We start from the raw sequence: 21,709 nt of genomic DNA on the forward strand, positions 1-21,709 counted from the left end.
CGGGCTAGGCTTCGGTGGCTCGGACAATGACGGGCTAGGCTTCGGTGGCTCGGACAATGACGGGCTAGGCTTCGGTGGCTCGGACAATGACGGGCTAGGCTTCGGTGGCTCGGACAATGACGGGCTAGGCTTCGGTGGCTCGGACAATGACGGGCTAGGCTTCGGTGGCTCGGACAATGACGGGCTAGGCTTCGGTGGCTCGGACAATGACGGGCTAGGCTTCGGTGGCTCGGACAATGACGGGCTAGGCTTCGGTGGCTCGGACAATGACGGGCTAGGCTTCGGTGGCTCGGACAATGACGGGCTAGGCTTCGGTGGCTCGGACAATGACGGGCTAGGCTTCGGTGGCTCGGACAATGACGGGCTAGGCTTCGGTGGCTCGGACAATGACGGGCTAGGCTTCGGTGGCTCGGACAATGACGGGCTAGGCTTCGGTGGCTCGGACAATGACGGGCTAGGCTTCGGTGGCTCGGACAATGACGGGCTAGGCTTCGGTGGCTCGGACAATGACGGGCTAGGCTTCGGTGGCTCGGACAATGACGGGCTAGGCTTCGGTGGCTCGGACAATGACGGGCTAGGCTTCGGTGGCTCGGACAATGACGGGCTAGGCTTCGGTGGCTCGGACAATGACGGGCTAGGCTTCGGTGGCTCGGACAATGACGGGCTAGGCTTCGGTGGCTCGGACAATGACGGGCTAGGCTTCGGTGGCTCGGACAATGACGGGCTAGGCTTCGGTGGCTCGGACAATGACGGGCTAGGCTTCGGTGGCTCGGACAATGACGGGCTAGGCTTCGGTGGCTCGGACAATGACGGGCTAGGCTTCGGTGGCTCGGACAATGACGGGCTAGGCTTCGGTGGCTCGGACAATGACGGGCTAGGCTTCGGTGGCTCGGACAATGACGGGCTAGGCTTCGGTGGCTCGGACAATGACGGGCTAGGCTTCGGTGGCTCGGACAATGACGGGCTAGGCTTCGGTGGCTCGGACAATGACGGGCTAGGCTTCGGTGGCTCGGACAATGACGGGCTAGGCTTCGGTGGCTCGGACAATGACGGGCTAGGCTTCGGTGGCTCGGACAATGACGGGCTAGGCTTCGGTGGCTCGGACAATGACGGGCTAGGCTTCGGTGGCTCGGACAATGACGGGCTAGGCTTCGGTGGCTCGGACAATGACGGGCTAGGCTTCGGTGGCTCGGACAATTATTGGAATAAAAGGCTTATCGGAGACTCATACCTTGGTATAGTTATCTCAATTGCTGCCATTGATTAGAACACAGATTCTGGAACAAATTGTGTAAAAATAAAAATCTGTGCACTGTGACACTAGGATTGTCCCCATTGAATTTAGGGAGATCCATAGGAATATATTCAATCTGTATTATAAAAAAAAAAAAGCCAAGAACGTGTATATACCTAAAGTAGTGGCGGAGCGTTAAGAGGCTCATGTCGTTCCAAAACTTTGTACACGCTTTTTAACGTTGTGGTTTTCCCACATTGAAGTGGCAAACTGGGTAAAACCATGGAAAATCCAAAAGAGAGAACATTAAGCTTTAAATACAATGTGGTTTTGAGTCACTCGCCGTCACATACTTCTGAAAATCCTGTTGACTACAAACGGCACATCTGCTGATAAGGTAAATGTACAGTATGGGATCATACCACAATTCACACCCGCTAAACTGCCGCCTGCAGCAAATCTAGCCCGGTGAGGGATAACGGGGGATTTCCCCACATCTTATAAGCAACACACCTATACATGTAGTATAAGGTATTAGGCTCTGTGCCCACGTGGCTTTTTTTGCGTTTTTCCTTGCTTATTTTCATCAATAAATGCAAAGAAAAAGCATCCCAGCAAAGTCTATGAGAGTCATGACTTGCTGTGCACACACTGATTTTTTTTTCTTGCAGATTTTGTTGCTGAAAAAATTAACAGCATGTAAATTTTTCTGCATTTCCCGCTTTATCACTACAGGGGATTATAGCGCAGCGCTCAGCCTCACACAGCATGGTGTGAGAGGCTCTCTGTAGCTCAGTAACCTGGGGTCGTCATGCTGATGACCCAGAGTTACCATAGCAGTGATTGAGTCCTTGCGATCGCATGACAGGGACCCAATCACCAGAGAGGTAAGCGATTCCTCTCCCTGCCTTCTGAATGCTGTGATCTCAGTATTCAGGGGGGTTCAACTGCTGGGCGCAGCGCGAGCACCACTCCAGGCAGTGAGACCCGGGTCCCGGCTGTAACATCAGATGGACACCCGGCAGTGATCGTGGGGGAACAGTGCCCGAACACCCGCGATCGCCATGACTAAAAAGCACTAAAAATGCAAGTGAAAAAAAAATAGGCAAACGCAACAAAAAATGCGCATTTTTTTCAGTTGCTTTTTTTCCTGCCAAAACATGCCTTTTTGTGTGCAGTAAAGTAGCGCACAAAAAAGCAACGTGGGAACATAGCCTTATTCTACAGCCCCTTTACTCAATACCAAACAGTGCTTATTAGGTAGAATAAGGCTGCTTTCACACATCCGGTTTTTGCTGTGCGGCACAATCCGGCGCTTTGCAGAAAAACGCAACCGTTTTTTTTTTCCGCCGATTGTGTTTTTTCCGCATAGACTTTCATTAGTGCCGGATTGTGCCGCATGGCCTTGCGTTTGGTCCGGTTTTTGCCGGATGCGGCATATTTAGCCCATGCGGCAGCCGGATGGAACTTTGCCTGGCACGTTTTTTTGGTCCGGCGGAAAAAAAAACACCAAACCATCGCGCCGCATCCGACCGATGTGGCGCTTATTCCAATGCATGCCTATGGACGCCGGATGTGGCGCGATGCGGTAAAAACCGCATCCGGCCACCGCATGCGTTTTTTTGCACTGCGCATGCTCAGTAGCGTACCGCAACCGGCAAAAACCAAACGGGCCGCATTTAAAAACGTATGCAAAGGATGAGTTTTTTTCGCCGCATCCGTTGCATAGGTTTTAGAGCCGGATTTAGCCGCGCTGCAAAAACCGGATGTGTGAAAGCAGCCTTAATGTTTTTTTGGGGTTTTTTTACTACCATTGTAATTGCGTCCAATCTCTAATCCCTGACAAAAAAAAACCATTGTCTTTATACCATGACAGATACCTATTTCTGTGGTGTTAAAGTCAGGGAGAGCAAAGCTCGAGCCTGTAAGATCCAACTGGCTCTCCCGCATATATGTGTAGGAAGAGAGCCAATGTCACATATGATAGAACACAGGAGCCGTTATGTGCTTAGTAATTACATTGGAGTCACACGGACTTCATGATAAGTTTCCTTTTGGGAACAGCAGAGGATGTGGACTGCAGATAGGGAAGTGAGTAAATATTTTGTAAGCTGGGGCATGGCAGGGGAGAAGTATTTCATGCTAGCTTTCCTCACACTCTAATGTAAGGCGGACAGTTCAGCCATTAGCAGCTCCACATTATTTAACATGAAGCCTCATTTAATCTTCTTCCCTTTCTGGCAGATGGCGATTACAACACTGATCAAAGATCAAGACTCCACAAACCAGTCAAAGATGAACCTGCTTCTACACTGCTCTGGTGCGGGCTGCGTGGTGGAGCGATCGCTTCTGGACACAGCCTCTTCTGAGCTTCAACAATATATATTAAGCAATTGCAGTAAAAATAATGTAAGCAATTTTCACATTTCAGGGGAAAAATATCATGTTAGAACAATAATCAGCTGCCAGAACACTGGGCAATATAGGTAGGGATCTGGATGACAACCAAAAAGTGCCCTGAAGTCTTTATTACTGCAGAGCATGGCGCCCATGTAATCCACTGCTGATCAGCATCTACAAGAAATACTGACTCATCTTCTGTTTGCACATAGCTTTACATTCCTTGTATGATTTTCTGTTTCAAGACTTACAGTATGGCCTGTTATGATCCGGAACCATGGAAGATCACCACAAATCATTGGCAAAAAGGTGACAAGAGCATTGGCAACTAATCTGGCCGCCATCCCCTTACTAACCAACACAACTAGAAGTAGCCGAGGGGTGAAATAACATCCTGTGCACTGCGAACCCAGCCGGAGAACTAACTATCCTAAAGGTAGGAAAGATGAATAACTTTCTGCCTCAGAAAATAGACAAGAATAGCAAGCCCCCCACATTCAAAGACTGCAGTGATATAGGAAAAACACAATACACAGGTAGATGACAGGATTAGCAAAAGGTGAGGCCCCCGCTGACTAAAATAGGAAAGGACAGGAAAGGGACTGATGGTTGCCAGAGGAAAAACCCTGCAAAATACAAACTTCCTGATAGTACAAAAAGGCCCTCAGATCGCACGATCTGAACTCCGTCCTATACCAGGTGCCCTTGTCACACCAATGAACAGAAAACAGGAATTATAACAAATTCAACAAGCCACAAACACATGGACTCAAAGGAGCTAAACTCCACACAGAACTGCAGGGAGTTCCTCAACAATCCACTGAGGGTGAAAATCCCTGGAAGGAAATAAACTGAAACCAACCACAACAAATGACACTCAGATAAGCAAAAGAACCAGGCAATAAATAAAGAGCAATAACTTATCTGGAGTGGATGTGGTGTAGAGCAGGATCAAGCAGGCTGGAGATACAAAGAACAACTGACATCCGGCAACAGCCTGCAATCAGACCAGGACTTAAATAAGCAGAGAGTTAGCAAAGGAAACACCCACTGCACAACCCACCTGGTCTCTGTCCAAACCCTTCCTGGCCACCAGAGGGAGCCTCCCAGCAGCCAAGACATAACTAACATTCACAACAATGGCCTGTGTGTGTTACTTTAGATTGCAACGTCTCCGGACTTGCCCCTAATTGAGCACATCCAGTATATGATTGGTCAGCAGTTGCAAAGGAAGCTGCCAGCAGCAGATCTTGATGATTTTGTGCCCTAGTGCATTCACTGTGGCAGAACATTCCCTAGACAAGCATTAATAACCTTAGTGAAAGCAGAGAAGACAAGCATGTGCGGAGATTTCTCATAGGCTTCCATTACAACAGATGGCATCGGATCAGTCTGTCCGTTTTTTCGGCTCACACAAAAAAACGTTCCTATGGACGTTGTATCCGTCACAGTTGTCGACCGATCCGTCGTACAACAAATGTAACATGAAGCCATCCGTCACTAATACAAGTCAATGAGAAAAAAAAAAACGGATACAGTGCTGGATACTTTTTTTTCGCATTTCGGCGGATTGTTACTGATGGCAAAAAACGGATGTGTGAAAGGGGCCTAATACATCGAGATGTTTGAAAACTATTTCCATATTTTCATCACATGCATATCACATACCACGTTTCTTTTGGTGTTATAAATTCAGGAGTTCACTGTCTCTCAAAACCACAAGTCACAACGGTTGTCAACCAGTCTGTGTGTAACATAAGTGCAATAGGCTATGTGCGCACTTACCGGATTCTGCAACGGATTTTCTGCGGTTTTGCTGCATGTTTCGCTGCAGAAAATGTTCATAACATCTCTGCAGTGAATCACCAGCAAATCCTATGGAGAAAAAAAATCCTGTGCGCACTGGGCGGAATTTGACAGCTGCATGTTTTGCTGCGGGTATCACGCAGCAAAAACAAGTGCATGTCAATTCTTTTCCGCACATCGCTGCGGGATTTCACTCCATTGACTCCAATGTTAATCATGAAATCCCGCAGGGAATAACGCAGGCAGCAAATTCTGTGCGGTTCACTGCGTTTTCCTGCGTTATTCCCTGCGGTATTTCGCGGTTTACCTCCGGTAATGTGCATCGCTTGTCTGCGGTTTGCAGGGAAGTGATGTCATTACAGGAAGAGGAAGCCGTGCAGAGTAAACACACAGATCACACACACACAGACATCACAGACACATAGAACACAGACACAGACACATAGAACACACATAGAAAGAAAACGGAAATATAGAAAACAAAGAACGTGGGCTCCGCTGCATATTTACCTTCCAGCCGAGGTAAGCACACAGCGGCGGGCCGGTATTCTCAGGCTGGGGAGGGAGAGGGGCAGGGATAATGTCCCCCGCCTCACTCCCCCTCCGGCAGCCGAGAATATCAGCCGCAGCTGCCCCGGCACTGTCGCATGCATTATGCGGCAGCACCGGCGTGTCCTCAGCTCTTCTTGCCGCCGTGTAGCAGTGGCAGCAAGGTAATACAAGGGGTTAATGATGGTGGGGGACCACCGCCATTAACTCCAGGCTTGATCATGGCAGCGTCTATGTGACAGCTGACATGATCAACCCGTAAGTAAAGTGAATAAAACACACATACAGAAAAATCCTTTATTTTAAATAAAACAAACAAGCCTCGTTCACCATTTTATTAACCCCTCCCGCACCAAAGCTCCGGCGTAATCCACCGCTCCGGCGTAATCGACAGGTCCTGTGCTGCTTACATCCAGCCGCGACTGTCACAGACACAGCGCTGAATGAATGCAGCAGACAGCAGAGGTAATTACCGGTCATTTCCCACGGCCGGTAATGTGAACTCACTGCCGACCGTGGGAAATGCAGCGATCTATCCCTCTATCTATCTATCTATCCCTCTATCTATTCTTCTGTCTATCTATCTACTATCTCAGGATTAAGGCTACTTTCACACATCCGGTTTGAGCCCTGCGGCTCAATCCGGCTGTGAAAACTATGCAACGGATGCGGTGAAAACACCGCATCCTTTGCATAAGTTTTTACATGCGGCCCGTCCGGTTTTTGCCGCTTGCGGCATGCTACTGAGCATGCGCAGTGGCAAAAACCGCATGCGGCGGCTGGATGCGGTTATTGCCGCATCGCGCCGCATCCGGCCGCCATAGGCATGCATTGAAAAATGCGCCGCAGCGGCCGGATGCGGCGCGATGCAGTGTTTTTTGCCGGAGCAAAAAACGTTGCAGGGCACGTTCGATCCGGCCGCCGCATCGGCTAAATCTGCCGCATGCGGCAAAAACCGGACCGAACGCAAGCCCCTGCGGCACAATATGGCACTAATGTAAGTCTATGCAAAAAAAACCGCAACCGGCGTTACAAAAGCCGGTTGCGGTTTTTCTGCAGAACGCCGTATTGTGCCGCAGAGCAAAAATCCGGACGTGTGAAAGTACCCTAAATGACATTTTTCTTTTTTTTTTTTTTCTTCAATGTGCTTTATTGCATTGAATGCAATAAAGCACATCCCAACCCACACGCGGCAAAACCGCGGCAATACCGCGAACAATACCGCGGTAAAACCGCAGCAAACCGCATGCGGTTTTCGGGTGCGGTTTCCCGCGGTTTTTTACCGCGGGTGCGGTAATCTTTGAGAACATGCGGAATTTTCTCAAGAACATTCCATTTCCCAGTGCGCACATAGCCTTATAGTGTTTAGTGCACATGCACCAAAACGCACATATCCTAAAATAAATTCCACATGCGAGGCCTAAAAACAGGGGTGGCTATCTACAAACCGTTTCTTTTTAAGGTTTTCTTCAATTTTCCTGTTCATTACAAACCGAAGAACGGCACTTATGCAGGGCACGGATCAGAGGCCAAAAATGGAGACGACCAGGTAGTCTGACAAGTTTATTCTTTATGTGCCTAAAACGTAAGTCCCAGACCGCCCCTTTAAAAAGACACTTCTATGATGATCTAGCTTTAGCGTAAAGAATTATCGTCAAATGTCATCAAGTTGCTTTGACAAGTTGGACGTTCCCAATTCTCAATTCCGAGAAGACATTTCACATACAACCTGGCTGCATACTTGGACAAGTCAAGACAATACCGCCAAGTATGCTTATACAGAGCACTGTGATGTTACACTTGCTATGTCAACAGGGTACAAAAATGTTTCAGACATACCTGTAGAGGGCAAAGGGTAAATGGTCTCATGAATGGATCTCAATGTAAAAGTTCCAAGATGTTTAGAACATAGGGCAACCGGTAAACTCCCCTCCATACATAAAAGCAAGCATGAAACGAAAAATTACAACGGACCACATGCAGCAAAATCTGCTAAAAGAAGAGGCAGTGCTACCCTCAAGACACCAACCATACCACAATGAATGCTGACACTAGTGTCTTTGCAGTATGGACCAATCTCTGATTGATTCTATAGACAAATATCTAAAATATAGCCTCTCCATAGTGCTGAACAGCAGGTGGATGTGGGCCATGATAGAGCTTATTGCATACTTGAGTCCTTTACCCATGGTCACAAAATGACAAGGTTTAAATCTGGGTTGTGTTACATGCAATATAAAAGCAAGATTTGTTTTTGCTCCCACTGTTCATGAACTAAACTCAAATATCTAAGGCTAGTTTCACACTTGCATTGAACGGCATCCGATGCATTGTGTTGTGTGACAGATGCAACGGATCGTACAAAACAACGGAATCTGCTTTCTTTTTTTCTTTACAGTTTTTCCGGCGGCAGACTACTATGAACGATCAGCTGATCTCTCGGCCGCCGAGAATGTGTGCGGGGGGCGGAGTGCGGGGTGGGTGGAACCGAGCGGGGCCATGGCGCTGAGGACGTCAGTGCCCCGGGGACTGCATGGCTGGGGATAGGTGTGCGTGTGTACATACAGAGTGGAGTGCGAGATGGGGCAGAGCTGAGCGGGAAGTGTTGGGCTCCCTGCACATGTAGCCAGGGTAAATATCGGGTAACTATCGGGTAACTAAGCAAAGCACTTTGCTTGGCTACCCGATATTTACCTTGGTTACCAGCGTACACCGCTTAGCGCTGGCTCTTTGCACACGTAGCCAGGGTAAATATTGGGTAACTAAGCAAAGCGCTTTGCTTAGTAACCCGATGTGTACCCTGGTTACGTGTGCAGGGAGCCAGAGAGAGTAAGCGCAGCGAAATCCTAAGGATTCCGCTGCTCAAAAAACATTACATGCTGCGTTCCTCCGCCCAGCGGAAGCAAGACAACGCAGCGTAGAGCCAGCGGAAGCAACGCAGGTCTATTAGTCGCAATCCGTCGTCCATACAAGTCTACGGCAAGCAGCAGAATCTGTTAACGGATTCCGCTGTTTTCCAAAATGGTGGATTGCAACTGAAGGAAAACAACGCAAGTGTGAAACTAGCCTTAGGCTATGTGCGCACGTTGCGTACTAGCCCTGCAGAAATTTCTGCAGCGATCTGAAGAGCACATGTGCGCTTTAGATCGCTGCAGAAATGTCCGTAGTGAGCGCCGATTCCATGCGCTCTGCCTGCAGCTCCTGCCATAGACAGAGCAGGAGCTGCCGGCAAAGCGCAGGAAAGAAGTGACATGTCACTTCTTTTTACGCAGCGCTTCGGCAGTAGCCAAAGCGCTGCGCTCTTAAACGCCACGTGCGCACGGCCCCTGCACAATCTCCATAGACTGTGCAGGGGACGCAGGACGCATGCAGTTACGCTGCGCTGCAAAGCGCAGCGTAACTGCATGTATTTACGCAACGTGCGCACATAGCCTTAGTCTTTTTCCGTGCACATAAAAGGCCTTTATCGCTCAAATATTGTTTTAATTTGTCTAAATCTGTTAGTGAGCTCTTCTTGGACACATCAGACACTGACTGGTTTTCTGACTCTGCACTGAGCACTTTCTTGGGGTTTGTCTTAACCCCTTAAAAAGGGGCTTTAGAAACTCCAAACAATATAATTCAGTATAAGGCTATGTGCGCACAGTGCGTTTTTCGCGTCGTTTTTCGGGTGCGTTTTTGGCCTCAAAACTGCAGGACTTTGCTTCCCCAGCAAAGTCTATGAGTTTTCATTTTTGCTGTCCGCACACATCTGTTTTTTTTACCTGCGTTTTTGAGTTAAAAAAAAATGGACATGTCAGTTCTTTCCTGCGTTTTTCTGCGTTTTCCGCCCATGCAATGCATTTGAAAAACGCAGCAAAACGCAGAGATCAAAAACGCAGCAAAACGCAGCCAAAAACGCACCAAATCGCGGCAAAACCGCATGCGTTTTTTTTATGCGTTTTCGATGCAGGTGCGTTTTTGTGCGTTTTTAGCGGCCAAAAACGCAGCGTCAAAAAGACGCAGTGTGCGAACCTAGCCTTAAAGGGGCAGAAGATTACACCTTGTACTCAGTTTGCCCTTTGTTATGGTAGACCTGTATTTCTAGGCAGATACAAAAGCATTGTCCACCACGCTTTAGAGTCTGCCTCAAAATGAAGATCGGCCCCAGAACAGAAGCCAAAGGCAGTGAAAGGTGAATCAGTATGTCCCATTATACTGCTTGGCTCCTTCAAATCATATTTTTCAGGGATTTAGCTGGGAACCCCAATATAACTACTCAGCGCAATTGTAACCCCTTTACAGCATGAAAATACTTTTAAAGTTAACCTGTCAGTAGGGTCAGCCCTCCTAAGCCATCTATATGGCCATGTAGGTCATAGCAAGCGAATTCCAGCGAAATCCAGGTTTTCCTTATGTATAAAAGAGCTACAGCACATGCGTTTGTAAGAAGATAAAGTTCAGTTCTACTGTGCTGTGTTAGTTACATGTCTCACACTGATCACTATAAGCCCTGGAAGCAGAATGTCATGGAGATCTATGTCCGGCCCATAACCTAGAACAGCTCATTTAGATATATAAGGAAAATATGGCGGATCACAGATATCAAATTATCTACATGCCTATATAAACGGCTTAATAGGGTTGATCCCACTATCAGATCCCCTTTAAATAGTCTGTCAATACAGAATGTAGCTTAACTGGGACAGAAGTCATTAAAAATCCTTTTGCTCAGATGACAGAAGGCAGGTATGACATCCTCCCACATCAAAACAGCATCCACATGTTATTAGACTAGTGAGACTACTGGCTCTGGTGCGGTCTGAAGAATCCCACCCACCTTGGCTTCAGTCAGCCAGCAAATGACGGGATTGAAAGCAGATGACTGTCAGAATACCAGTATTTTCCATGGCTAAAATTCCACCAGTCGTTATAATTGTTCCAGCGCGAGTCATGTTTACACTGTAGTGATCATCAAGGTTGCTGGATGCATGCATTCAACTCTAATCTGAGTAAAAGGGCAAGGCAGTCTATGTGAAAGAGCTACCAAAACCTTCAAGACTATTGCATGTGATCGCTAAGGCTGGTTTCACACTTGCGTTGGGTTGAATCCGCTGGGTCCGTTGCGGCATCGTTTTGACACATCCGTTATTTTTGTGTTGTCAACGGATGCAACGGGTCCGTTATTTCACAGGAATCCGCGAAATAACAGACCCGTTGCATCTGTTTGGCGTCCGTCTAACGGAATGCGTCGGCTCCGTTTTTGTTTTTTTCCATTTTTTTCATTCTGGGCATGCTCCGTAGAAATTAGCGGAATCCAGCAGCGGATTCCGTTGTAAAGCACTTTGCAACAGAATCCGCCATCATAGGGATCCATTATAACTATTGACGAATGTAACGGAATCCGCCGCTTGGCGTCATTTTAACGCAAGCAATTAACGTTACATGCTGTGTTCCTTCCGCTCGGCGGAAGCAACGCAGCGGCAGCAACGCAGGTACTTTTGGCACAGTCATCCATACAAGTCTATGGGAAACAGCGAAATCCGTTAACGGATTCCGCTGTTTTCCAAAACGGCGGATTGCAACTGAAGGAAAACAACGCAAGTGTGAAAGTACCCTAAGAAGAACGATTCAAAAATCGGAATATAAACCGGAAAAATTAGTCACTTTTAGGACTAACGTGGAAAAAGCAATACGATTGCTAATGAGGAGGCGATCACAACCAGGGATGCAGTGCCATGCCGATAAGGTGTGACAGATCTTTACAAGCTGACTATGTGTGGGGTCAGGAGATAGCACACTGGCGTCACAGGAATTTATAGCCTAACAAACGAGCTGGATAAATCCCGGCACCAGGTAAACTGATCCATTCTACATATCTGCACAAATTCATTTCTTACTTGACAGCAAGGAGTTATTTTGCCCAGTTCCTAGAGAAACTGGCGTTTAGGCCAGAGTCACACTTGTGAGTTCCTCGCGTGTAACTCGTGCGAGTCTCTCATTGAATCACCCGGCACGGACTCACACTCTCCGGACAGGAGCATCTCAGCTGCATAGAGATACATGCAACTGACCCGCTCCTGTCAGGAGAGTGCGAGTCCGTGCCGGGTGATTCAATGAGAGACTCGCGCGAGGAACTCACAAGTGTGACTCTGGCCTTAAAGTAACAGTAGGAGTATGTTCACATAGGGTAGAGCTCTGCAGCTGTTCCTACAACTGAATGGAGCTTGTAAAAAAAATGTGTAAACACGCATGTGTTTTTTCAGTTGTAGAAAGGTCAGGTTAACATATAGAAATTTTTATTAAACAAAAAAAAAAAAAAAAAACAGACCTGTGAAAAACAAACCGCACACGGGTGGCTTCCATATGCTGAATGTTTTTCTCACAGACTTGAATGGCCAAATCCACTACTCAAAAACAAGTCAGAAAAGGAACACAATAATAGCTCCATGTCTTGTATTAGGCTGTCCACACACATTAAATGGCTGTCGGCCAAACGATGCCGTGGCCGACAGCCATCTCTCCCATTCACAGAAGTGCTCATTCACCCGAGCACTCCTGTGTGCTCTATGAGAAAGGCGCCAGCCAGCGGCATATCTACAGGGAGCAATGCAATCGTCGGGCCAGAATCGGATCAACATCTCTCTCGACCATCAGGCTGTGGCCGCCGCCCAAGTACACAGACCATCGACCGAGCCATCTGATATCCGCGGGTTCGGCAGACATTAGTCTTCATACTGTTCGCCTTCATGTTTAGATCTGGATATGCGACATAGCTAGTCTCTGGAGGCCTAACCACTGGTACTTCCTCTAACCTCAAGAGCATACAGTAAATTCTCTCAAATTAAAGCTGCATTCATAGATCTGTGTGTCATGCTCAGAGTTTGAACCATGATTCATGGACTGGACGTGCATCTTTTGACCCAAACATAGCCTCAAACACATATGTGAGGTGGCCACGTTCGGGTCAGCAGATTGGCAGCTAATCCATGAATCAGTATCATTAGGCCCCATACAAACGTGTGAATACAGCCTAATCCCGGATTCAGAGGGCCACATTTAGGGCTCTTTTCCACTCGCGCAACACTTCCGATGCGAGAGCATCAGAAGCAATATGCTAATGACCCTCTGCTGCGTGACGAGGGTCATGCGACTGTGATCTGATCTTGCGATCATATCACAGCCTCGGAGAAGAGGGAGGGAACACTTTCTCCCATCTCGTCTGCGGTCTATCTCTGCGTATATCGCACTGTGGTCGCATAACATGCGGGTGCAATGCGATGTTTCACACGCTCCCGTAGGCTTGTATGGGGGGGGGGGGGTGTGAGCTGAGACTCGCTGCTAAACGCAGCATGCTGCCATTGCACCGAGAGTACGATTTGTGTCAAGAAATAAAAGGAAAGAGGACACTGACTCATTGATTAACACTGGTGCGAGTGCAATCCGATGTTTTATCGTATCACACTCGCACATGAAAATCGCAAGTGAAAAAAGCCCAAGACTGCAATAACTGGACTGACCATGGTCTCCTGATGCGAGCTTACACCCTCATATAGGCCTATATGTGTCTGTAAATTCAGGTGGTCAGTCTAGGTATTGCCATCCTCAAACTGACAATGAAATATGGGCCTTAGGCTATGTTCACACACTGCTTTTTTTACCTGCGTTTTTGGTCCGTTTTTGCTGCAGAAATTTCTTGAGAAATTCTTGTAACCTTTCTGCAGACATTCCCCAGTAAAACCTATGGCAAAAAAATTAGCTGTGCGCACACTGCGTTTTTTTCTTAAGAAAATTCTTTCAGTAGCTTTTCTTAAGAAAAAGAATGAGCATGTCACTTCTTTTCTGCAGCTAACTGCGTTATTTGCCATATACAATTGGCACAATAACGCAGGGAGCAACCAGCGGTAAAAACGCACCAAAAACGCACCAAAAACGCAGGGAGCAACCAGCGGTAAAAACGCACCAAAAACGCACCGAAAACGCGGCAAAAACGCAGGTGCGTTTTTGGTGCGTTTTTTAACACAGGTGCACTCTTAAGAAATTTCTTAAGAAAAATCATTTTTCTAGTGTGAACATAGCCTAAGGACAAGGACCCCATACACTGATGAAAGTTGACCAAATCCATCAATTTTATTGTAGAATGTTTGATGTGCCTCTGACTCTCCAACAGATCGATTGGGAGATAAAGATCAAACTGTGGGAATGTCAATGCCCAATCTTTTACTATTCATGGAACATAAGCCACTGCAATGGGTCTGTGGCAGCGGCTTTCCTCTATCGACTGTTCAGTGCCCTCATATTTATGGAGAAATAGGTACAGATAGCTATTAGCCAAATTACTGTACGCCCTAGATCTAGCTCGTATGAGGCCTTAGTCACATATCTTGTTTATCCACAATAAAAGTCCTACTTCGGTCCACTTTGCAAACAGAACCCATCCATTGAATTTAAGTTCATAAAAACAAAAATGTAAAAAAAAAAATCTGAACACATGATAAAACTAGATACATAGAACATAAATGAAAACCAGTCTATGCATGGACGAAAGGTAGACATAGGAATGAGATGGGATTAACACTAGAACTACTGAGGTAGTCATTTTGACTACTTTGCACCATGTATTTCTATATAGGTGTCACGAGTCCAGTAGTTCTAGTGTTAAAGCAATAAATGAGGTGACCATGCAAAAGTGGCTTTTCATCCACTAAATTGCTCAACCCCATTTTCAAGATCAGTCAGGCATTTTTCTAACCGGGCACGCAGGAGATTCCAGGGCATTTTCCTTGACACTATGGCATGACACCTCTTCACAATACAGGGCGATCACTCCCCTCCAGCCATTACAGGCTCCAGCTCCAATAGCACAGAAATTGACCTTGTCCTGATTCCCCCTTCCCTATATCTACAAGGTGGTACCTATTAGGTTTAGATCCATTTTCCAGGCAACACTAGATCCCCGATATACCCAGGGCATTATTAACCCATTCCTTGATATTAATAGTAGGACCCTGTCGTCCATATTCTGGACTCGCATACATCTCATTAAGCCTCTACAGGCTGTTGGTTACAATAGCGACACCCATTACCTGTGTACCTACTAATACACCTACCTATCATATACACCACCTAGCCTCTTTACAGGTCGTTCAGCGATGATAATTCCCTTTGAATTAACCCACATATTCTCTGTGTTAATCCATCTGATGGTCCGATTTTGATAAAGGCCTGGTGCTGAAACGTCAAAAACTGTTTACGGACTGTTTTACACCTATTTCATTGAATAAAGAATCTAGAAGAATATCCATTCCTTGTTTTTCCTATTGGGGTTCTATGAGTGCCGGAGTTCTTTTTCTTTAACCCCAGCCCCCTTACCATTTGACTAACTGAAACGCAATGTAGCAATCGTAATAGGGACAAGACCCATCCCCAAGGGTTTTATGGCCCCGCCTAAAGGCATCACATAACTCTATAACCTGGTTTGTTCAGGTTGGAAGACTTGCAGCCATCTATATATATAATTGCCTTATTCTGTCTGTCTGTCTGTCTGTCTGTCATGCTCCAAAATTGTGTCCTTACGGTGACACAAAGCTGATTGGCCGCTGGGCTCGCCATGGCCCCGCCCCCCCACACGGATTGGCCGCTCACCCAGGCTGCGCCCCCACACGGATTGGCCAGCCGCTCGCCCAGGCTCCGCCCCCCCCCCAGATTGGCCTCTCGCCCCGGCACCCTGCAGGCATTGGCAATTCAGCCACGCCACGCCCCGCCCCCCTCACGCAATGCACGTTAGCTCTGGCCCCACCCCCTCCCTCCCCCCGCGCATTTCTCTAACTGACACGGCTGTCACGGAGGTGAGTACGGTACTCCCTATCCCCCCCCAACCCCCCCCCCAACCCCCCCCCCCCGGCCCCCGCTCCCAAAGGGGTGGTGTGGATACTCGCATGGTTACAAGCGCTGTCACGGAGGTGAGTACTGTACTCCCTCCCCCTCCCCCGGCCCCCGCTCCCACGGCAGTGGTGGGAGTGGTGTGGATACGTTGGTAACCATGCTCGCATGGTTACAAGCCCATCAAGGTCCTGCTGCGCCGGAAGGTCCACACGCACACACACAAACATACACACACATCAGATCACACTCACACTCACTCTCATACACACCTCACACACACCTCACATCGCATCCACATACTCACGACATCCTGGGATATCGCTTGCTTCTCGGCGGCGAAAATGTGCTGTTGTGATCTTCCAGGACCTGACGGAGGATCACATGGCCAGAAGCATGTGATATCCCCGGATGTTGTGAGTATGAGCGCGTAAGTGCGATATCGTCAGTGTCTGTGTGTGTGAGTGGATGCGATCGGGTGTGTGTGAGTGGATGCGATCGGGTGTGTGTGAGTGGATGCGATCGGGTGTGTGTGAGTGGATGCGATCGGGTGTGTGTGAGTGGATGCGATCGGGTGTGTGTGAGTGGATGCGATCGGGTGTGTGTGAGTGGATGCGATCGGGTGTGTGTGAGTGGATGCGATCGGGTGTGTGTGAGTGGATGCGATCGGGTGTGTGTGTGAGTGGATGCGATCGGGTGTGTGTGTGAGTGGATGCGATCGGGTGTGTGTGTGAGTGGATGCGATCGGGTGTGTGTGTGAGTGGATGCGATCGGGTGTGTGTGTGAGTGGATGCGATCGGGTGTGTGTGTGAGTGGATGCGATCGGGTGTGTGTGTGAGTGGATGCGATCGGGTGTGTGTGTGAGTGGATGCGATCGGGTGTGTGTGTGAGTGGATGCGATCGGGTGTGTGTGTGAGTGGATGCGATCGGGTGTGTGTGTGAGTGGATGCGATCGGGTGTGTGTGTGAGTGCATGCGATCGGGTGTGTGAGTGTCGGCAGAGGAGCAGGGCGTGCTGGAGGAGGCTGGGAGCAGAGAGGCTGATCATGGGGAAGAGGGAAATGCTGATGCTGAAGGAGGCTGGGATGGGAAAGCTGGGAAGAAGGAGGCTGGGAGGAGAGAGGCTGATCCTAGGGAAGGCTGGGGAGAGGAGGCTGATGCTGAGGGAGGCTGGAAGGAGAGAGGCTGATGCTGAGGGAGGCTGGGACGAGGGAGGCTGATGCTTAGGGAAGCTGATGCTGGAGGAGGCTGGAAGAACAGAGGCTGATGCTGGTGGAGGCTGATGCTTGGGGAGGCTGATGCTGGGGGAGCCTGGGACAGGAAGCCTGATGCTGAGAGAGGCTGGGAGAGGGAGGCTGGGAGGAAGGAGGCTGGGAGGAGAGAGGCTGAACCTTCGGAAGGCTGGGAAAGGGAGGCTGATGCTGAGGAAGGCTGGAAGGAGAGAGCCTGATGCTAGGGACAGAGACGCTGATGCTGGGAGGAGAGAGGCTGATGCTGCGGGCAGAGAGGCTGATGATGCGGGTAGAGAGGCTGATGCTGGCGCAGCATGGCGGATGGAGCACGTTTGGTAATGCGCAGCATGGCGGATGGAGCACGTTTGGGAGTGCGCAGCATGGCGGATGGAGTACGTTTGGGAGTGCGCAGCATGGCGGATGGAGCACGTTTGGGAGTGCGCAGCATGGCGGATGGAGCACGTTTGGGAGTGCGCAGCATGGCGGATGGAGCACGTTTGGGAGTGCGCAGCATGGCGGATGGAGCACGTTTGGGAGTGCGCAGCATGGCGGATGCAGCACGATGGCGAGTGCGGAGTATGGCGGATGGAGCATGTTTGGGAGTGCGCAGCATGGCGGATGGACCACGTTTCGGAGTGCGCAGCATGGCGGATGGAGCACGTTTGAGAGTGCGCAGCATGGGAGATGGAGCACGATGGGGGGTGCGCAGCATAGGGGATGGAGCACGATAGGGAGTGCACTGCATGGGGGATGGAGCACGATGAGGAGTGCCCAGCATGGCGGATGGAGCACGTTTAGGAGTGCGCAGCATGGCGGATGGAGCACGTTTGGGAGTGCGCGGCATGGCGGATGGAGCACGTTTGGGAGTGCGCAGCATAGATGATGGAGCACGATGGGGGGTGCGCAGCATAGGGGATAGAGCACGATGGGAAGTGCGCTGCATGGGGCATGGAGCACGATGGGGAGTGTGGAGTATGGCGGATGGAGCACGTTTGGGAGTGCGCAGCATGGTGGATGGAGCACATTTGGGAGTGCGCAGCATGGCGGATGGAGCACGTTTAGGAGTGCGCAGCATGGGAGATGGAGCACGATGGGGAGTGCGCAGCGTGGCGGATGGAGCACGATGGGGAGTGCGCAGCATGGGGAATGGAGCACGATAGGGAGTGCGCAGCATGGCGGATGGAGCACGTTTGGGAGTGCGCAGCATGGCGGATGGAGCACGTTTGGGAGTGCGCAGGATGGGAGATGTAGCACGATGGGGGGTGCGCAGCATAGGGGATGGAGCACGATGGAGAGTGCACACCTCCCCCCAACACACACACACGCGCGCGCGCGCACTGCACAACACACCACACACACACACTGGAAACCACAAACAACTGCCCTACACAGACACCCACACACAGACAACGCTGCACACACAAATATACGCACATACCGCACATATATATAACAAAAATCATACATGAACTACACAATACGTAAATTCTAGAATACCCGATGCGTAGAATCGGGCCACCTTCTAGTAATAAAATAAATAGCGACTGTATAAATGAGAGCTCAGACATGTGATGGTCGTTAAAGTACATGTCCACTATACTATGATAATGAAAGAGGGAGAAAGACCAATACTGGAGACAAAACAAATGTGTGGCCAGGCAGAATTTATTAATATGTGCGCAAGCCTTTATCCGGAAACAGACGCTTTTTGTGTAGTTCTTTTTCCTTTGCAGATCGGGTACAAGGTTGACCCTCAGAAGATGCTTGGAACAAGGAGGCAGTATAAGGCTATGTGCGCACGTTGCGTACTAGCCCTGCAGAAATTTCTGCAGCGATCTGAAGAGCACATGTGCGCTTCAAATCGCTGCAGAAAATGTCCGTAGAGAAAAAAAAAAGCCGATTCCATGCGCTCTGCCTCCAGCTCCTGCCATAGACAGAGCAGGAGCTGCCGGCAAAGCGCACGGAAGAAGTGACATGTCACTTCTTAGAATGCAGCGCTACGGGCAGCAACTGAAGCGCTGCGCTCTAAGACGCCACGTGCGCACGGCCCCTGCACAACCTCCATAGACTGTGCAGGGGACGCAGGACGCATGCAGTTACGCTGCACTACAAAGCGCAGCGTAACTGCATGTATTTACGCAACGTGCGCACATAGCCTAAGGCTGCTTTCACACATCCGGTTTTTGCAGTGCGGCTCAATCCGGCTCAAAAATCTATGCAACGGATGCGGCGAAAAAAACGGATCCGTTGCATACGTTTTTCCATGCGTCCCGTCTGTTTTTTGACGGATGCTGCTTGATACTGAGCATGCGCAGTGCAAAAAAACGCATCCGGCGTCCATAGGCTTGCATTGTAAATCGCGCCGGATCCGGCGCGATGCGGTTTTTTCGCCGCACCAAAAAACAACGTGCCAGGCAACGTTCCTCCGGCCGCCGCATGGGCTAAATATGACGCATCCGGCAAAAACCGGACGCAAGGCCATGTGGCACAATACGGCGCTAATGAAAGTCTATGCGGGAAAAACGCAACCGGCGGCAAAAAAAACCCAAAAAAACGATTGCAGTTTTTCTGCACAGCGCCGTATTGTGCCGCACTGCAAAAACCGGATGTGTGAAAGCAGCCTAATGGGAGCAGATGCACCGGCTCTGGGTAACAAAATGCCCTGCACACATTGTCCAGCTGAGTGAATCCGGGTGCAGTCTGCTCTCATATGCATCATATCTGCTCTGTGCGCACGCTGCCCACTGGTTATGGCCCTATACTCAGGATGTATATCAGGTCATACACCCCCTTAGAGAATGTATGCCAGATAGCATGGAAACAATAGGATCTGGCAAGTCTGACCCATGTTTTCCCCAGAGGAATGACATTATTGCAAGGGTCCTCAGAGATATGGAGTATCTACAGGTAGCCTTGGGAATTACTGGGTCATGTCAAATCAACGTGCGGTTTCTGTACAGATACAAGAACTTCCTTATCAAATAGGTAGGAATACACCATTTCTATATGTCTAACACCGGTATATTCAGGCTTTTAGCAGCTCGTGTGCCTTGCTCTCCAAGTAAGGAATGATTTTACGTATTCTCTGCATATTCTAACAGATCACAGGAAAAAAGGAATTCCTCAGAGAGGAAGCAGGAAAGAAGCACTGGCTTCTCCAGAAGTAGAAAGGCTTGGCCACACTGTGAATGAGAGAGGCTTTTTAGGTGGGCTTCAGTCACGCCATTAAATAAGTATCTGGAGCCGGGGAAGTCTTCTGTCAAGCACAGGATCTCTTTGTTGTCGTTCCCAGCTGTATGTGGGGGAAGGGTGCTGACAACCGCTCAAGGCTTGTATGGCGTTTAGAGAAATAACACAGCAAAAGTGAGCATTGCAAGTACAGATAAATGTGGCCGAACGCCAGAGATGAGCGTGCATGTGTTCTCAGCAGGGAGTAAGCCACTGCCGGACTCCTCTGTGGGGCTGATCTCCCGGGAGAACAAAAGCATGGCCATAGGAGAATTCAGCAAGCTCAAACCTGCTTATACTCCCACACTATGGCTATGTTCACACAGTGCATCATTAGATTCATTACACGGCCATGTCTTCATTTACAAAAGCATCCAGAGCTGAAACAAGGCAGATACTTGTGGCTCCCAGGGGCTTTGCTGGGATCTATCAAGGCCTATCCCTTATAGAAACCAATAAGGGTGTTTCTCTGTTTAAACCAAGCAGTGATATACACCTAGACAACAAACAATGATATACAAAAAATGGAACCCCGCGCCTCCCAACGAACAGTAGTTCCCAACATAAAGGTTGACTTGTCCCTTCAGTAACTTACATACATGGAAACAGCAAAAGCCATAAAACACTGTTGTGCTAAACATGTTGCAAAACTTAGAGAAACTACAATAAATAGTGGGACACATCTTATCCTATACACAAAGCCAAGTATTCACAACTATACAAGACAGCACATGGAGAGCGGGGCACATGAGGGGGCACAGACAGGGGCGCGGGGCACATGAGGGGGCACAGACAGGGGCGCGGGGCACATGAGGGGGGCACAGACAGGAGAGCGGGGCACATGAGGGGGCACAGACAGGGGAGCGGGGCACATGAGGGGGCACAGACAGGAGAGCGGGGCACATGAGGGGGCACAGACAGGAGAGCGGGGCACATGAGGGGGCACAGACAGGAGAGCAGGGCACATGAGGGGGCACAGACAGGAGAGCAGGGCACATGAGGGGGCACAGACAGGAGAGCAGGGCACATGAGGGGGCACAGACAGGAGAGCAGGGCAGTATAAGGTACAAGGACAGGCTCGTTATTTTTTGGGTGGCATCTGACACCCCCTTACCTTCCATGTCTGTTCTCCTCCTTTAGAAACCTAAAACTGAGACGATACACAGAATGCACCACAGGCAATGTCACATGTTACCCGCACCCTCCCAGACACCCACACCCTTTTAACAATTACTAATGTGCAGAAGGGTTAACCACATACCACTGATCCATATAACACACCCAGTACACTACACCTCCATGCGCACTGCTTCATCCAAGACTACACCCATCACAATGTAACCTGGAGCAAAGTCCCAAGGAATCAGGACAGCTGCACACACTGCAATGCACTGGAACAC

The 21,709-nt window shown here is 49.2% G+C and overlaps 1 protein-coding gene across 3 annotated transcripts in view; it reads right to left on the reverse strand.

Annotated features, from left to right (window-relative positions):
- CORO1C (coronin 1C) overlaps nucleotides 1-21,709 on the reverse strand; it is a 123,515-nt gene that overhangs the window by 79,670 nt on the left and 22,136 nt on the right. Inside the window, exon 1 of one of the 3 annotated variants that reach the window (XM_075320020.1) lies at nucleotides 21,424-21,512. The exons of the other annotated variants lie outside the window; for them this stretch is intronic. Within the exon in view, the coding sequence (XP_075176135.1) occupies nucleotides 21,424-21,430 (7 nt within the window). The 5' untranslated portion in view covers nucleotides 21,431-21,512. Of the gene's footprint in view, nucleotides 1-21,423; nucleotides 21,513-21,709 lie in introns of those variants that run through there. 3 annotated transcript variants of the gene reach the window in all.

Source organism: Anomaloglossus baeobatrachus, chromosome 1 (genome assembly GCF_048569485.1).
Source record: "Anomaloglossus baeobatrachus isolate aAnoBae1 chromosome 1, aAnoBae1.hap1, whole genome shotgun sequence".
Taxonomy (NCBI): Eukaryota; Metazoa; Chordata; class Amphibia; order Anura; family Aromobatidae; genus Anomaloglossus; species Anomaloglossus baeobatrachus.